At 45.1% G+C, this 15313-nt stretch overlaps 1 protein-coding gene across 9 annotated transcripts in view; it reads right to left on the bottom strand.

Moving 5' to 3' along the window:
- Dlg5 (discs large MAGUK scaffold protein 5) overlaps positions 1-15313 on the bottom strand; it is a 115826-nt gene that overhangs the window by 48301 nt on the left and 52212 nt on the right. For 7 of the 9 annotated variants that reach the window (XM_074079275.1, XM_074079276.1, XM_074079273.1 and 4 more), the window contains 3 exons: positions 10784-10946; positions 8675-8818; positions 7830-8013 (listed from right to left, as the gene is read on the bottom strand). In XM_074079275.1, coding sequence (XP_073935376.1) covers positions 7830-8013; positions 8675-8818; positions 10784-10946 — 491 coding nt within the window. The remainder of the gene's footprint in view (positions 1-7829; positions 8014-8674; positions 8819-10783; positions 10947-15313) is intronic. The other 2 variants (XM_074079272.1, XM_074079274.1) reach the window with 2 other exon arrangements.

Genomic DNA, 15313 nt, shown 5'->3' on the forward strand with positions numbered 1-15313 from the left:
TATGATGCCTTTTGTTTGTGCTAAAATTTCACATTTTGATATAGCAAAATTAATCAGTGACTTCCTTTGTAGTATATGCTTTGGTTGTTTTAAGAAATTCTCTCCTTCCTGCCTTGAGGTCATTAAGATACACTCCTATTACTGTTACTTTTAAAAAGTACTCAAGCTTTACATTTTCCATTTAACTCTTCAAACTACTTTTTGTTATTATTATTATTGTTGTTGTTGTACTGACATTTTATAAAGTTCTTACAATACCTCACAGCTGAATTCAACCTCCATCATTCTCCTTTATCCTCCCTCCCCCGATTCCTGGAATAGTTTCAACAGGTCTCATTTTTCCATTTACACACATGTGTATGTAATACTTCTACTATATTCATCCTCCTTCACCCTTTCCTTATATCGTCCCCCTCCCACTGGTACCAACCCCAAGCAGGACCTGTTTGGCTTTCCTGTTCTCCATATTTGTAAAAAGAATTTTAAAAAGACATTTTTGTTTGTTTAAGATAGCTATACAGGGTATTTCATGGCAACATTTCCATGTATATATGTTTTACAACCTGAACTGTTTCATCCCCTCTATTTCTTTCTACCTAGTCCCATTCTTATCGTGTTAAATCTTTAAACTATTCTGTGCATGGTAGGCAGTGGAGATATGACATTATTCATTCCCATAAATCACCCGACCAATGAGAAAGAGGTCAAGGGTGCAGAACAATGGCATTGCTGTCACTACTTTGTTTCCCACAAGATGGCAGCCCTGAGTAGACAGCCAAAGGCACTGGACAGTTGTACTATCCTCTAGGCTTCAATGAGAAGCAAACAAATTTTCAAGGCAGCCTGGAAATGATGCAGACTACCTTGCTGGTTCTGGGACTAGCTCAGCAGAGGCCACCTTTGCCAGTCCACAGTAAAATCTGGAGTCTATATCATGGGCTGGCCTTTCTTCACTGAGAAATAGTCTGCCAGATGCCATCATCTTGAGGAGCTCAGATCCAGGCCAGAATGAAAATCCAGGGATAATTCGGGGCTGATGCATCACAAATTTCTGATGAGATAGGGCAGGGCAAATCCCAGAACCGACTAAAAGATCCTTTCTGATGCTCAACCCAGTTTTTGATAATGTAGTAGGATGCTAGGGTCGGAAGAGACTTTGGAGAGTGATATCAGGCCTTGTCCGGTTTCCACCATGATTCAAATCACAACTCAGACCAGATGAAAACCCAGCATAAGGAGGTCTTGAATACTGTCAGCCAAACTCCACCTCCCAGCAACTCCTGACCTCTGGCCCTCACTCCAGCCTTGAAGTTTTGGAGTCATCCTTGCCCTTAAGACAGCATCCAGACATTCAAAGAGGCTCACAGGCCCCAAACATTTCTCAACTTCTCTCACAAGCGGGCTCAGAATCATGCCTGTGTTATGTCACCAACAGCCTCAGAAGAAATATGGGGGAATCATGGTCACATTAACTCCAAAGAATGATCCTAGCTGATTTTCCTTTTCATCATTAGAAGATTATGTTCTTAGTAGAGAACATAGTTTAGTAGAGCTCCACGTGTGCGTGTACACACACACACACACACACACACAGAGTTGCAGTCAAATGTCTAGCTTTGCAGCTAAACTTAACAGAAGTATAGAAGAACATCTATGGTACTGAAGAAATGAAAGTCAACTTTTATGAATTACAAAAGAAAAAAATACATTTAAAGATGGGGCAAGAAGGAGAGAGGAAAGTCTTAGGACCTTGTAAATTTCAAAAGAAATTGGCAAAACCTATGAATAATAAAAGTGTGCATTGCCCTGGGCCCGTCGATTTTACCCGAAGGATTCAATTTTAGAATGTATGTGCAAAAGAGCATAAAAAGACATATGTGTGTCCACTGCAAATTATTCATAATAAAGGAAAAGTGTTGACAACCAAATGCCCATCATGCACAAAATGGGGCTTATACAGTACTGACTCAAAAACCATGAAATACCTTATTGGATGTTCAAACAGAAAATGTAAGGAGACCCCTGAAACACTGTAGAGTAAAAAAATAAATAAAAGTCAAGTTTCAGGAAATAAAACTAAAATTTTATGTGTGTGTTAAACATGATAAAAAAAAATGTCTATAGGTATATATGCCAAATAGCTTACATGGAGGTTGGAATATACATTATTTTAATAAAGAAAGAATGATTTTTTAAAAAAATTCTACTTTATTTCCCTAACCAAGGCTTGTCAGTATCCACCCAGGACCCCCTCAGCATATCTGATAAAGTCCAGAAGAGTCCAAGATGGTGCACTGTAACCACAGATGGAACTGGAGCCAGACTGTGGCCCTCAGTCCCAGCTCCCCCTCACACTAAACACAGGACAAAGCACCTGCCTGCTGCTTTCAAGTGGGAGAGGGGCCCAGGCCCTCCTACTGGGGGCTGCCTCATTTCCTCTGGGATAAACCATGTAGGGGACTAGGAGGCCCCACAAATCCCTCCAGCAAACATGCAAGTCAAACAGCACCATTTACCCTGCAAGGGCCTCTTCAAGTTTACAAGGCGTGGGAGGAACCAGGAAACAAAACCAGCCTTGTCCTGCCAGACCGACCTTTGCCCTCAGCCCCAGTGGGGAGCAAGCCTGTGGCCATTTCGTGTCCCCTGTTACCTCTGCCACTGGCTTACCACCCACCACCTGGGCATTCCACAGAAGAGCAGGCAGACTGACAGCTCACAGACTCCCATCCATCTCTTCTGGCCTCCCCTCTTATGGGTTCCCAGGACCACACTCTCTAAAGAGCACCAGACTAGTTGAACTAACCGGGGGAACCTCAATAACAAGGACAAATCTGGATCCTACCCGTACACTCTCTGCCACCGAGAGCCTTAGCTATAGGAAAAGAAAGAGGAGGAAATTGCGGGGAGGGGCAGGAAGAAAAAGCTTCCCACATCATTTGTGGGGTGAACAGGAAAGGAAGAGAGAAGGGAAGGGCATGGGAGGGAATAAGTGCAGTATGAATGCTTGTCCTTAGAAAGCCAGGGAGTGGGAGGCAAGGAGACTTTATGCCTCAGGAGGGCAGATTTTTTTTTTTAATGAGAAGGTGGAAACTGAAGATATTTTTTGTCCTTTTAATTATGAGGTGCACATTACACAACGCATCCTTTTCAAGAGTGCGACCCAGTAGGTTTTGGTATATGCATGAGGATATGAAGCTACAAGGTGTGCATCCACTACTACTATCTAAATCCCAGAACATTTCATCACCTAAGACAAACTGCTGCTTCTATGGACTTCCCTATTCTAGACACTTCATGTACTTGGAGTCATAACATGGTACTCTGGAACCAGTTTCTTGAATTTGCTGCTGTTCTTTGGCTCTAAAATGTTCCCCCAAAGACCATGTATTAAGGGCATGGTTCCCCAGCATGAGATACCATTGATAGCAGGTGGACCCCAGCCCCTTCCTCTCTTATCTTTGCAGATGCCATGAGGTGAGCAGGTTCCTCCACCATGTGCTCCCACAATGATGTGCTGCCTCACCACAGACCCAGAAGCAAGTTGCCCAAGAAACCATGGACTAAAAGCTCCAAAATAAACCTTTCCTCCTTATATACTGATTTTCTTAGGTACCTGTTCAATAATGGAAGGCTGAGTAAGACACTTGCCAGGTTTTCACGGTTTGTCCACATTATCACATCTATCATTTCAATGCTATCCATTGCAGGGTTACACTGTATTTTATTTATTCATTTATCAGTCAATGGACATTTGGGTTGTTTCCACTTTTTGGCTGCTCTGAATAAGGCTACTACAAACTCCAATGTCTCCTAGTTTCTGTGTGGACATATATTTTCACTTTTCTTTGGTATGTACCTAGGAATGCAATTGCTGGGTCATCTGATAACTGTTGCTTAACTTTTTAAGGAATTGCTACATTGTTTTTCACAGAGGCCATTCCATTTACATCACCACCAGCAATGTATGAGGGTTCTAATTTCTCCACATCCTCAATGAGGCAGATTTTAATCCAGACTTAACAGCAATTTTTTGAGGGCTTTACACATTGGCACATGGTGCCAGGTCTTTATATGTGGCATCATTTCACCCTGTGACAATCCTATGAGACCAACTCTGGTACACTGAGAAGGCCCCACTCATACATTCTAGCAGGCTGAAATGAAGCCACAAACACATCTGCAGTTATGACTCTCTCAATGAAAAACAAATCCAAACTAAGCCCAAGGCAAAGGTTAATAGACCCAAGCTTAGCCCAGAGTCAAAAAAACAAAAAAAATCAACAAGCAATGAGTAAGGGAACACAGCAGGGATTAGGATAGGGAAGGACCACCTGCCCCTCAGGTGGACAGTCACCTTTCACCCCAGAGAAGGGACACAAACCTCAGCCAGCTATTCTTACTTCTCAGACACCTTGATGAACTCCTCACTTGCTTCAAACACTGGGTTCCTCCAATAGATTTCTTTGGAAGCAAATGCTTTTGCCGCTAAAAAAAAAAAAAAGCCTGAAAATTTGCAGTCTTTGAATCTGTTTGCTCTAGGGGAGCCCTGCAGGAGAAACTGGGTGTCCTCAAGGTGTCCTTTCTCACTGGTGTCTATCTCACGTCATCCTTAAAGCAATTCATTCATATTCTCTCTCTCTCTCTCTTTCTCTCCCCCTCCTTTCCACCCTCCCTCCCTTCTTTTCTCTCCCTCCCCCCTTACAGGGACAGGGAAGGGAGCAGAGTGTTACAGAACCTTCTCTGAAGCAGGTGGTACAATCTCCTTGTTGTGTGCAGGGCTCTCAGCCCTTGCTGGACTCATGCTGCCTTGGCCTACACTTATGTCCCCTTCCAGAAACCTTTTCCATCCCAAGACTTGGTCAAGGTTCATGAGTAAATACCAACCTCTGATACCAGCACCTATACCTGACACAACCAATTCCCCTAGCCAGAGGGCTCACAAAAAGTCTCCTGATAGCTTTGAGAATATCCATCTTTGGTCCCTCCCCGAGCATGCTCTTGGTACTCCTCAGGAGACCTCAATAGTATCAGAGAAAGAATAAACTGCTGAAGCATGTTTTTCAGGAGAATATAGTTCATAGTGGAAAATACTGAAAATAGCCCAAGGGTCAGTCAATAGGAGACTGTTTAAATCAATTTCAATGCTTTTTATGTAACTCAATATTCTGTAAAACAATCAAGTAGATTTTGTGCCAAGACATAATGATGCACATGATATATTAAAATGTTAGTAAATTAATAAGATGTGAAGATGTCGACATGTAGAGATAAAAATCTCAAATTTTTACTGGCAGTACATTCGTGGGAGCTATCTCTGTGCAGTGAGACTGAAGAAATGTACTTGATATTTTCTTAATGTCTGTATTGTTTGATTCTTTTGTAAATACATATTAATTTTACAAAAAATAAAAATATTATAAAAATGAACAGAAAGCCAAGTCCTTCCTCTTTCTGAACAATTTAACCTTAAAGCCATTAGGTAAAGCAGAGCAAGACAAAAGGCTACACCTGGGTGATGGGCGTGGAGCAAAGGCTGCAGGGAAGGAGGAGGGAACTTACAGAGGTGGAGGTTAGGGGGAGGGGGGTGAAGACCCACAATGGGTAAGCAGGAGATGGCATTGGGAAGGGGGCTGCAGAGGAGGCAGGAGGTGGGTAAACATAAGAGGACTGATGAAGTAAGCAAATAGATTAAGAATAACAGGAACCAGGTTTCTCCCCTGGTTTAAAAGGAGGTTACAGGGCTAGGAGTGTGGTTCAGACTGTAGATTATCTTCCTCACAAATGTGAAACCCTGAGTTCAAACCCCAATACTACCCCAAAAAAATCTGTTAAAAGGGGGTTACAAAAATGAAAAGGAAGCATACTGGAATACACTTGTAGTGTCAGTATAAACGCATGGCTTTCAATATACATATCTATCTAGAAATACATATGAGTGTTTATGTGTGTGGTCTCAGATATTCACTATTTCTGTCCACTTTGTGAGTATGGAAGCAGTGACACCTTGATATCTACAGGCACACCCAGTACTCAGATCTTGCCTTCTAATACCATTCTCCATTAAAAGGAATGAGGACTTCCTGAAGAAATAAATGGCTGAATCCAGGGGCTGGGGTAGGGAAACTATAAAATGAACCTGGAATATCTTTTATTCCAGATGGAAAGAAAGTGCTCAAGGAATGACAGGGACATGTCAAAAGAATGAAGAAACAAGCCTTAAGAAGCCACCACTGGCCATATGGATTATAACCCACTGAGTAAAAAAGGAAACTGGGAGTCCATGGAGAAGGAGAGAAAAAAGAAAAAGAGGGAGTGGGGAATTAGAAGCTAAGTAACTATAGTGGAGAAGCCTGGAGACACCACCTTAATCAAATGACCAAAGAGAATACCATCAGTAATGAGTCAGCAGTACTCAAGAGGTTAAGGGAGAGGATCCAAGCTGAAGGCCAACCTGGGCTATACAGCAAGACTCTGTCTCAAAAACAAAAAAAAGGATGCAATGAGAACACAGTGTCACTTCTTTGATATTCCTGTCAAAGACACAAAGACTGAATCAAACCATGAGGATCAGGTAAATCCTCATGGAACATCCTTCAAAATAACTGGCCTATCACCATCAAAGCATCAAAGTCATGAAAGTCAAGAAAAGCTGAGGAACTGTTCCCAACTAAAGGAGACCAAGAGAGATGTGACAGCTACCTATAAGCAATGCTTTACTCAGAAATGGATCCTTTCCTTTACAAGACACTTGAGACTGGCAGCACTCCATAGTCTGATGATCAGATGGTGATGACAACATTAATGTTTGCATTTCTGCTGTAGAGAACATCTTTGTTTGTAAGAAATACAAATTATCATACTTGGGGTGATAAGGCATAAAACTGACAAATTACTCTTGAAGGAAAAAGGGTGGAAGACTCTATCATACTTGCAAACTTTCTACAAGTCTGTAATGGTTTCAAACTTTTAAAAAGTTTTTAAATTGTAAGTGACAAGAAAGTAATTGAGATAATGATATGACAGATTAACAGATGAGTTTAGATTATGACATACCAGCTTTGTTTTGAGTGAGTCCCAAGACACCTGTTCAGCTCAGGGACTGTAAGTGCTCTCTGCTGGAGCTAGTGCTCTCTGCTCAGTCAGACTATGGTGCTCGGAGGAACTTCGTCTTTCCCCATCCCAAATCTTCTACCACCCACAGACACAGAACCTGTCAAGAGCCCTTTCCATATCCCTTGGAAGCCAGAACAGTTCCAGACTGCAAGCTACACAAGGGGAAGAACTGGCCCAATTCCATGCACAGAAATCAGTGTTCTGACAAGCCGCTACTTATGCCTCTGTCAGGTGAACCAAGGGCTAAACAAGGTGAAAAGACAACCATGAGATGCAGGGTGCAGCAAGAGCAATAGGCCAAGCTCCCACCCCAGTGAATTACAAAGAGAATTGCTCCACTTTATATTTGTTTGGGGTTGTTAAAATTTCGAAGCTTCTTTCCATCTGTAATCTCCCACAATCCACACAAAGGAAACGAGCTCCAGGCCCCCAAATGTCAGCCTCAGGCAAGTCCCTCTGTACACCCCGCATGGCATACTGCATAGAACCCCCTCCTTAGCAGCCCAAGACATTCATGAGGATTTGCAATGTGTGGATGATGTTATTAACCTCTGTCTGCCTCACTTAATGGCAGCTTCCAGGAAGGCAAGGGCTAAGCACTTGCTCGCCAACATCCCAACGTCTCCCATGGGCAGATAGAAATACTTGCTAAATCATTATATGAATGAACAAGTATGTGGGTAGGTAGGGGACTGACCTTGGCCTGCAGGTCCTACCTGCTGTTGCTGGGCACGGAGGTCACCAATCTCCTTCTGGTCCTCCTCATGAAGCCGCTTCATGTCTTCCCAGGACTGCTGCAGCAGGTTCCGCTCCCGGAGCAGCTGTCCATTCTCCCTCCTCAGCATGTCCACGTCGTCCTTCAGCTGAGTCTGGTCACTCAGGAGCCGGCTGTGGAGTGTGCTAAAAGTGCACACACACACACACACACACACACACACACACACAGTGAGCACAACCAGCCTCTCACACCACATCCCCAGCCCTTCTGAGCCCAAGGTCCTCAGTGAAGACCAAGAAAGGAACCCACAGCAGTCAGGTCAGCAGCACTCAGAGGCAGGCCAAAGTAACAAAGTGTTAAATTCCAGAAAGACTCAAACTACTTTTTAAAACCTTGACACCAAAAGGGGCATATGTATTTCCAAGGCAAGAAGACAAGTCCCTGCCTGGTGAAGACCTGGTTGCTCAAGTACTAGGACCTGAGCAAATAGTAAGTGGGTACTCCAGACCCAGGGAGAACATGCCTCTGCCATGAAACAGCCTGCAGTAAGGCCCTGAGACAGAGGCCCAGATCTGCCTGACTGCTTTGTGCTGTTAATTGCTCCTCTACACATGGGCTTCTGAAGCTGGCAATAAAATGATGTGAAGGATTAATAGCCTCATTTTACACTTAAGAAAACTAAGGCCCAAGGGCACAATTCCTCTGACAAAAGGCAAGCTGTTTGCTAAAAGGCAGAGAGAGGCAGGACTAGAACTAGAGCCCCTGGAGCAGGTCCAGAGATAAGGAAGGGAAGATGGCGCCGTTCCACAGGTGCCAGGGTTCCTGTGAAACAGGCACACTCACTGATAGAAATCGGTCTCCTTGGCCACCTCCTCGCACCTCTTCAAGGCGTTGGTGTGCTGGTTCTGCAGACTTTGCAGGTCGGACATGGCCCGCACACACTGGATTTTCAGCCTCTCATAATCAGGATTCAGCCTGTGGTAGGGCCTGGCCCAGAAAGCAAACGGCCCCATGAACACCAGCCCCAAAATTTACCGTGACCGAGGGCTGTGTCCTGAATTACCCTGGCTCCATGGCTGCTACATCCTGGTCTCCTACACATTTGCTGTTCTTAAGCTGGGCTATTTTGCCTGCCTAGCCAAGCAAAGGCAGGATCCCTCTGATGGAGAGAACCGTGGCTGCCTGAGCTCCCTGCACAGCTCTGTAAGGCTGAGAAGGGGTTGACTTGCTCTCTAGGAGCTTTCAGTAGAAACCTGTAACAAAGTTTCTCCTACCTTCAGAACAGTGATTCTCAATCTTGGATACACATTAAAATGCCAATGCCCCGCCCAATTATGTCAGCATCCCTGCTGGTCGAACACAAACATGGTTTTTTTGTTTTTCTTTTTCTCTTTTTTTTTTTTTTCATGCCAGGGATTGAACTCAGGGTTTCATGTTGCACATATGCTAGGCAAGTACTCGGTCACCAAGTCATAGCCCGAATCCTAGGACTGTTCTATGAACTCCCCAGGAGATTCTAAGACGCAGCCAAGGATCAGACCATTGGCCAAGAACAGTGGTTCTCAAAGAAGGGCTTCCAGACCTACAGCACAGGTATCTTTTGGGAACTTGTCAGACATGCAAACTCTCAGGCCCAGCTGCAGACCTCCTGAATCACATGTTCTGGAGGAAGGGAAGGATAACCAGCTCTCTGTACTCTAACAAGCTCTCTGGGGGATTCTCATGCATGCTCAAGTTTGAGAACCCTTTCTCTAGAGCAGGGGTCAGCAACCTTTTTTGTAAAGAGCAAGTTGGTAAATACTTGGAGCTTTGCAGACTACACAGTACCTGTTTTAAGCACTTTCCTTCTGCCTTTGTAGCACTAAAGCAGCCTTAGACAATTTGTAAATGAATGAGCATGGCTGTCTTCCAATAAAACAGGCAGCTGCCACATTTGGTCTGTGGAGACCCTAGTGTGCTGACTCATGTGCTCACACATCTGTGTTCTCACTTGTCCCGTGTTGGTGCTGGTCTGACTAAGAGGCAGATCCTCAGAAAGATCATTTCAGGAATCAAGCTTTGCAGCCCTGGCATCATCCCAGAGGCACAGAAAGTAGAAGCACAGACCTTGACACTCTTGAAACAAAGAAGTTAAGTTCAAGTGTTCAAACTAGTAACTCCACTCAAGATCCCTACCAGTGTGGAAACTAAGGAAACACTGCTCTGTATCCTTCCTTCAGGAAGTCCCTGTGGATCATGCAGGTACATAGACTCTGTTCTACCCTATGACTCTAGTATCTATCTCTAAATCCCAATAGACACAACAAAGATTTTCTTCAATCCAGAGACTCCAGATGGAAAGCACCCTTCCTAAGATATATGTGTGGCACAGAACAGTTAATGTGTTTACAAACCATGGAAAGCTCCATCCAACAATGAGACAGACCTGGACCTTCTGGGAGACAGTGCCAGTCATATGCACACACACAGGTCTAGCAATAGGATGCAGCAAATTGGGGTAAAAAGGAGGCCCCAAGTGGGGTAACGATGAACCTGAGGGCTTCCAACCCAGTGAGAGGCACTAAAGTAGGACCAGGTACTTCCAGCTGCTGCTAAGACCACCCACCCAGCACCTGCAAGGCAAGTAAGTAGAAAAACCTAGGAGGCTGGCCCCAGCTCTTCTGCCACAAACACTGATAAGAGCCCACTTCTCACACAAGCATATGATGGGGACACACGTACACTCCTCTCAATCCCCATGTTATGTGATTCAGGCCACAGGCTCTGATTTTGTTTTGGAAAAAGCAAAACAAGCCTGTACCTCCCAGGCTTCAGGTTCTGCCTCTGGGGGGTATGGAGGAACGAGAAGCCTGGGCAAGGAGACACCCTGGAAGTGCAACCTGGACCCTGGGAACTAAGGGTAAGTGCCTGGAGGTGACTTGCTGGTGACCATGGGGCTGGGCAGATTACTACCTCTTGTCGAAGGTCGTCCCATGGGTTGCAAAGGCCAGGCGCTTGCGCAGCTCATTCCTCTCTCGAGTCATCAGTCGCAACTGAATGGAGAGGTTCTCCACCTTCTCATTCACCTGCCGGTCAGTGAGGAGGGGCGGTGGGGATGGTGCTTTCCCAGTGGTGCCTGTGGGCAGGTAACCATAAGTGAACTTGCATTTGGACAGCATTCACAAGGTGCTACCACTGTTCTGAGCTTGAGCCTTGTGTTAAGCTAGTCATAACCCACAAGGTGGGTCCTTTGGAAGTCCTTTTCATGGATGAGAACACTGAACCACAGACAGCAAGAGGTGGAGCTGAGACCCGAGTCCAGGCCATTGGCCTTGGCTGAGGACACTCACTCTCTCCCCAACCTGGCTTTAAGTCCTCTAGGATGGAACAGTTTAGTCCTTAATGCTTGCATCCTTGCCTAGTCGGGACATGTCTGCCTGCACATAGCACAGGGAGCAGGCTAGGCTACCCTGAGCCCCAAGTGGAGGCCTGAGGAAGAAGGCATGCTTGGAACCTAGCAAAATCTCCAAGGGCCAGGCAGTTACCCTGAACCTGGGGCCCACAGGCCATGTCCCCACCCTCCTCCACCATGACTGGGCACTTTAGCTCAGCCAGTGGGACCTGCCCAAACATGCCCAGGTGTGCAAGGTTGGAAGAGGCTGCTGGCTCACAGCTAAGCCAAATGTGATGAGATGTGGGTAAATCCTGGGGCCTCTGCCTAGCCCACACCAGGCCTTCAACACCTGTCTCCAGGACCAAGAGCACCATGCCTTATGTTCTTACTAAGTAAGAACAACAACTGCCACTGCCTCTGACAAATCCAACTCTCAGAAGAGTACAATCCATTCATCCAGGGAGAAAGCACTTCACTCAAATGTCCTGGGAAAAGAGACTAATCCATGGAGCTCTCATATTTAGCCCTCTCAATATGTCCACCTGAAAGCCAGGTGATGTGGTGCACACCTACGATCCCAGCTACTCAGAAGGCAAAGGCAGAACGATCATGAATTAGTGAGACCCTACTCCAAAAACCAAATAAAAACAAAAGAGCTGGGTCATGAAAGTTCAAGTAGTAGAGCCCTTGCCTAGTATGTGTGAGGCCCTGAGTCCAATCCCCAGCACAGCAAATAAAAAGTAAAAAACAAAGCCCACCTGGCATGTCACCTATCCCTGGTAGATCCTTAGTGAGGTCAGAGGAGCTCAGGATAGCCATCTCATTATGTGGATGTGATTAGGGAGACTGAGGGAGACCGACAAATCCCTGGGAACCCAGCACTTGTCTCCTTCAGAGACCCACGACATGCAAAGGACCTGTTTCTCTTCTGTCTCTGTGCCATCTTGACCACCCTTCTAATGCTTGCTGGCTAACAGTTTGTTTAAACCAAGTGTCCCTTGGGACAAAAGCTGGGCCTTGTGCCTTCTAGGAATGCCAAGAAGGACAGGGAGCTCAACAACATGGAGGACCAGCTCACCATGGTAGGAGGCAGGTGCCTCAAGTTCTTAGCCCAGTGTTTGTCAGAGTTCCAGGAGGAGGAGCCCAACCGCCTGCATCCACAACCCTGAAATGCACACTATTTAAAAACTAACACCACAACCACCTCATTCCTGTGCTCCAGGCCAGAGCTTGGGATAAGAAGCTCTGGAGGTGGGGTCCAGGGTCAGCACTTCCAGGAGCATCCTCCCTCCTCATTATGGTTTACTCACAGCTTCAAGGCCTTCCCTGCCTTCCCCAAGCAGCTCTGGAGGTCAGGTGACTTAGGGATCTGAATCACTCCATTCACAGTGTCTTACCTGAATCTGACACATGAGGCTTCCTTGTGACATGCTTGATTCCCCTTCTGGTCATGCCCACTCCTCACCCTCTCATCAGTTCCAGGGGGAAATTACCTACGGAAAGCCTACCAATCCAAGTTCATGAAAATACTCAGTGAGCACCCAGAAAAGTGGGTTTCACAGCTCTCTGTCATGCCCACCCACACGACTGTTGCCAACATGGACATGCCAGGCACTGACTTAATCTTCAGAACAACCCTACAGGTGAGCGCCATAACATCAAAGTTAGGTTCCTCACTCAAGTTTCCACAATCAGCCAGGAGGACAGGGTAGCCTGAGCACCTGGAACACACAGGTTGCACCCACATCTCACCTCCCCCAGACACAACCATTAGTGGCGCTTACTTCTGCCTAGCAGTTCACGAAGAGCTTTCACATATCGCCCATTCAATCCCCATAAGATGGGTGCTACTGATCTCATTTTGAAGATCAGGAAACAAAACCCTAGTAAGCTTAAATCATGTGTCTGGGTCTCACAACACTGGGACATGGGTCTCTAAGCGATCCCAGAGCCTAATATTTTAACTTAAAAATTTCAATTATTCCTTTTTTTTTTCCTTCTTTTTTTTTTTTTGGTGGGGGGGCCATGCTTGGGATCAAATCAAGGGTTTCACAAGTGACTGGCAAGGGTTCTGCCACTGAACTACACCCCTAGCCAAAGTTCCAAACTTTTTGCTCTTAGGACCACTGTACACCTTTACAAATTACAATTCCTAAAAGCAAATTTTGTTTTCAAGTCAAGGTCTCACTAAAGAGCCCAGGCTGGCCTTGAGATCTTTTGTCAGCCTGAGTGCTGGGATTATATGCATGCACTACCACATCTGGCTCCAAAAAAGCTTTTTCAAATATGCATTACATCTATCTAAGAATTATCTACCAGATTAGAAATTAAATCCAAGAAAAAATTTTTTAATATTTACCAATTTTTTTAAATAACTAAAAATCCTTACACATTCACACAAGATTTTTAGTGAAATGTTAACTATACTTTCTATTAAAAAACAAAAAACTGTAGTGAGAAGAACAGCACTGCTTTGTATTTTGTAATGTGTCTAATACCTGCTTCATAGAAACAGAGTCTCATCTCTGAATATCTTATACCTGAATGGAAACTTTGGAAAATTCCACTCAACACCTTTGTGAAAATGAAAAGTATGAAAGACACTTGATATAATATCATGACCAGAGCAGTTTTGACCTCACAGGCCCCCTGAAAGGAACACAAGGACACCAAGACACACACTAAGAACATCTGCTCTATGCTATAAGCAAGTTCAAGAAACATCTAACATCTAGCTGCAGACCTGCCTTTGGGGAGATAAGGAATTTTCACCCCTATTTTGCAAGTGAGGTAACAGAGAGCTGTATCCGGGGCTTTCAAGTAAACTGGAGGGAGAAGGTAATGAAGCAGGACAGAAGTAGAGGCCATCAGCCCCATTCCATGGTGCATCCTGTCTCAGTGTCCAACTGGGAGGACCTGGGGCAGCTGGCCATGCGGACAAGAGTGAGCCCTGACATCAGCTGAGCACAGCACAGGTTCTGGGTTCTGCACTAAACACACCCACCCTCATCTTGTTAGTCCCGACAGCTACTAACCAGGTTTATGGTAGCATCACCTGAGGAACTGACACCAAGACAGACCACACAGCTAGGACACAGACTCAGTTCTGACTCCAGAACCAAGACCTCTACCACTCACTAAGCTACACTGCCTCGCAATAGGAGTGGACTCCAGTTCCCTCCCCTGCCCCAAGGGTGGAAGCACATAGAGAACATAACAAGCTGAGGTCAACCAGCCCCATCCCCACCAAGTGGCAGGCGCTCTGACTTGGCCTTGATGCTCCTGGTCTTTCACAACACAGGAGCTCAAGACAAATCCCAACATGTGCTGAGCCAGGAAGTTCTAAAAATACAGTTTGGAAGTATGATATATTTGATATATTGTAAGAACTTTTGTAAATGCCACAATGTACCCCCAGCACAACACTAAAATAAGATAAAATAAAATAAAATAAAATAAAAATACAGTTTTGGAAGTTGGGGCTGTGACAAAAGTGGTGGAGAGCTTGCCTAGCATGTGTGAGGCTCTAGGTTCAATCCCCAGTAAATAAGTAAGTAAATAAATAAATAAGAATTATAGAACACTTTAGGCCAGATGTGGTGGTACATACCTGCAATCCCAGCACTCAGGAGGCTGAGGCAGGAGGATCATGAGTTCAAAATCTGCCTGGGCTACGTAACAAAACCCTGCCTCAAAAAAATAAAAACAAAATTCTAAAAAAATATAAAAATTTTGGCTAGGGGTGTAGCCCAGTGGGAGAGTGCTATGTCTGGCATGCATAAAGCCCTGGGTTTGCTCTCGAGTGCCAAAAACAACAACAACAACAAAAAAAAAAAACACCAACAACAATATAAACAGTTTTTGTCTTTTTTACTTACTTTTCCTTAGGGTTGAAGGCTATGCTGAGGATGACACAGCCCTACCTTCCAAGGGTTGCGCGGAGTCCTCAAGTCCTAACACAACTGTTTGAACTCTTTCCCAGTATGGAGCTCACTACCAGAAAAACCGATCCTCTTTCCTCTGCAAGGTCATTCTCTCTGTGAGGTTAAAACCTGTCTCTGCACATGTCCTGCAGTGACCCTAGATCTACCCCAAGGCAAACTGGTTCT

Source organism: Castor canadensis, chromosome 7, assembly GCF_047511655.1.
Source record: "Castor canadensis chromosome 7, mCasCan1.hap1v2, whole genome shotgun sequence".
NCBI classification, from domain to species: domain Eukaryota; kingdom Metazoa; phylum Chordata; class Mammalia; order Rodentia; family Castoridae; genus Castor; species Castor canadensis.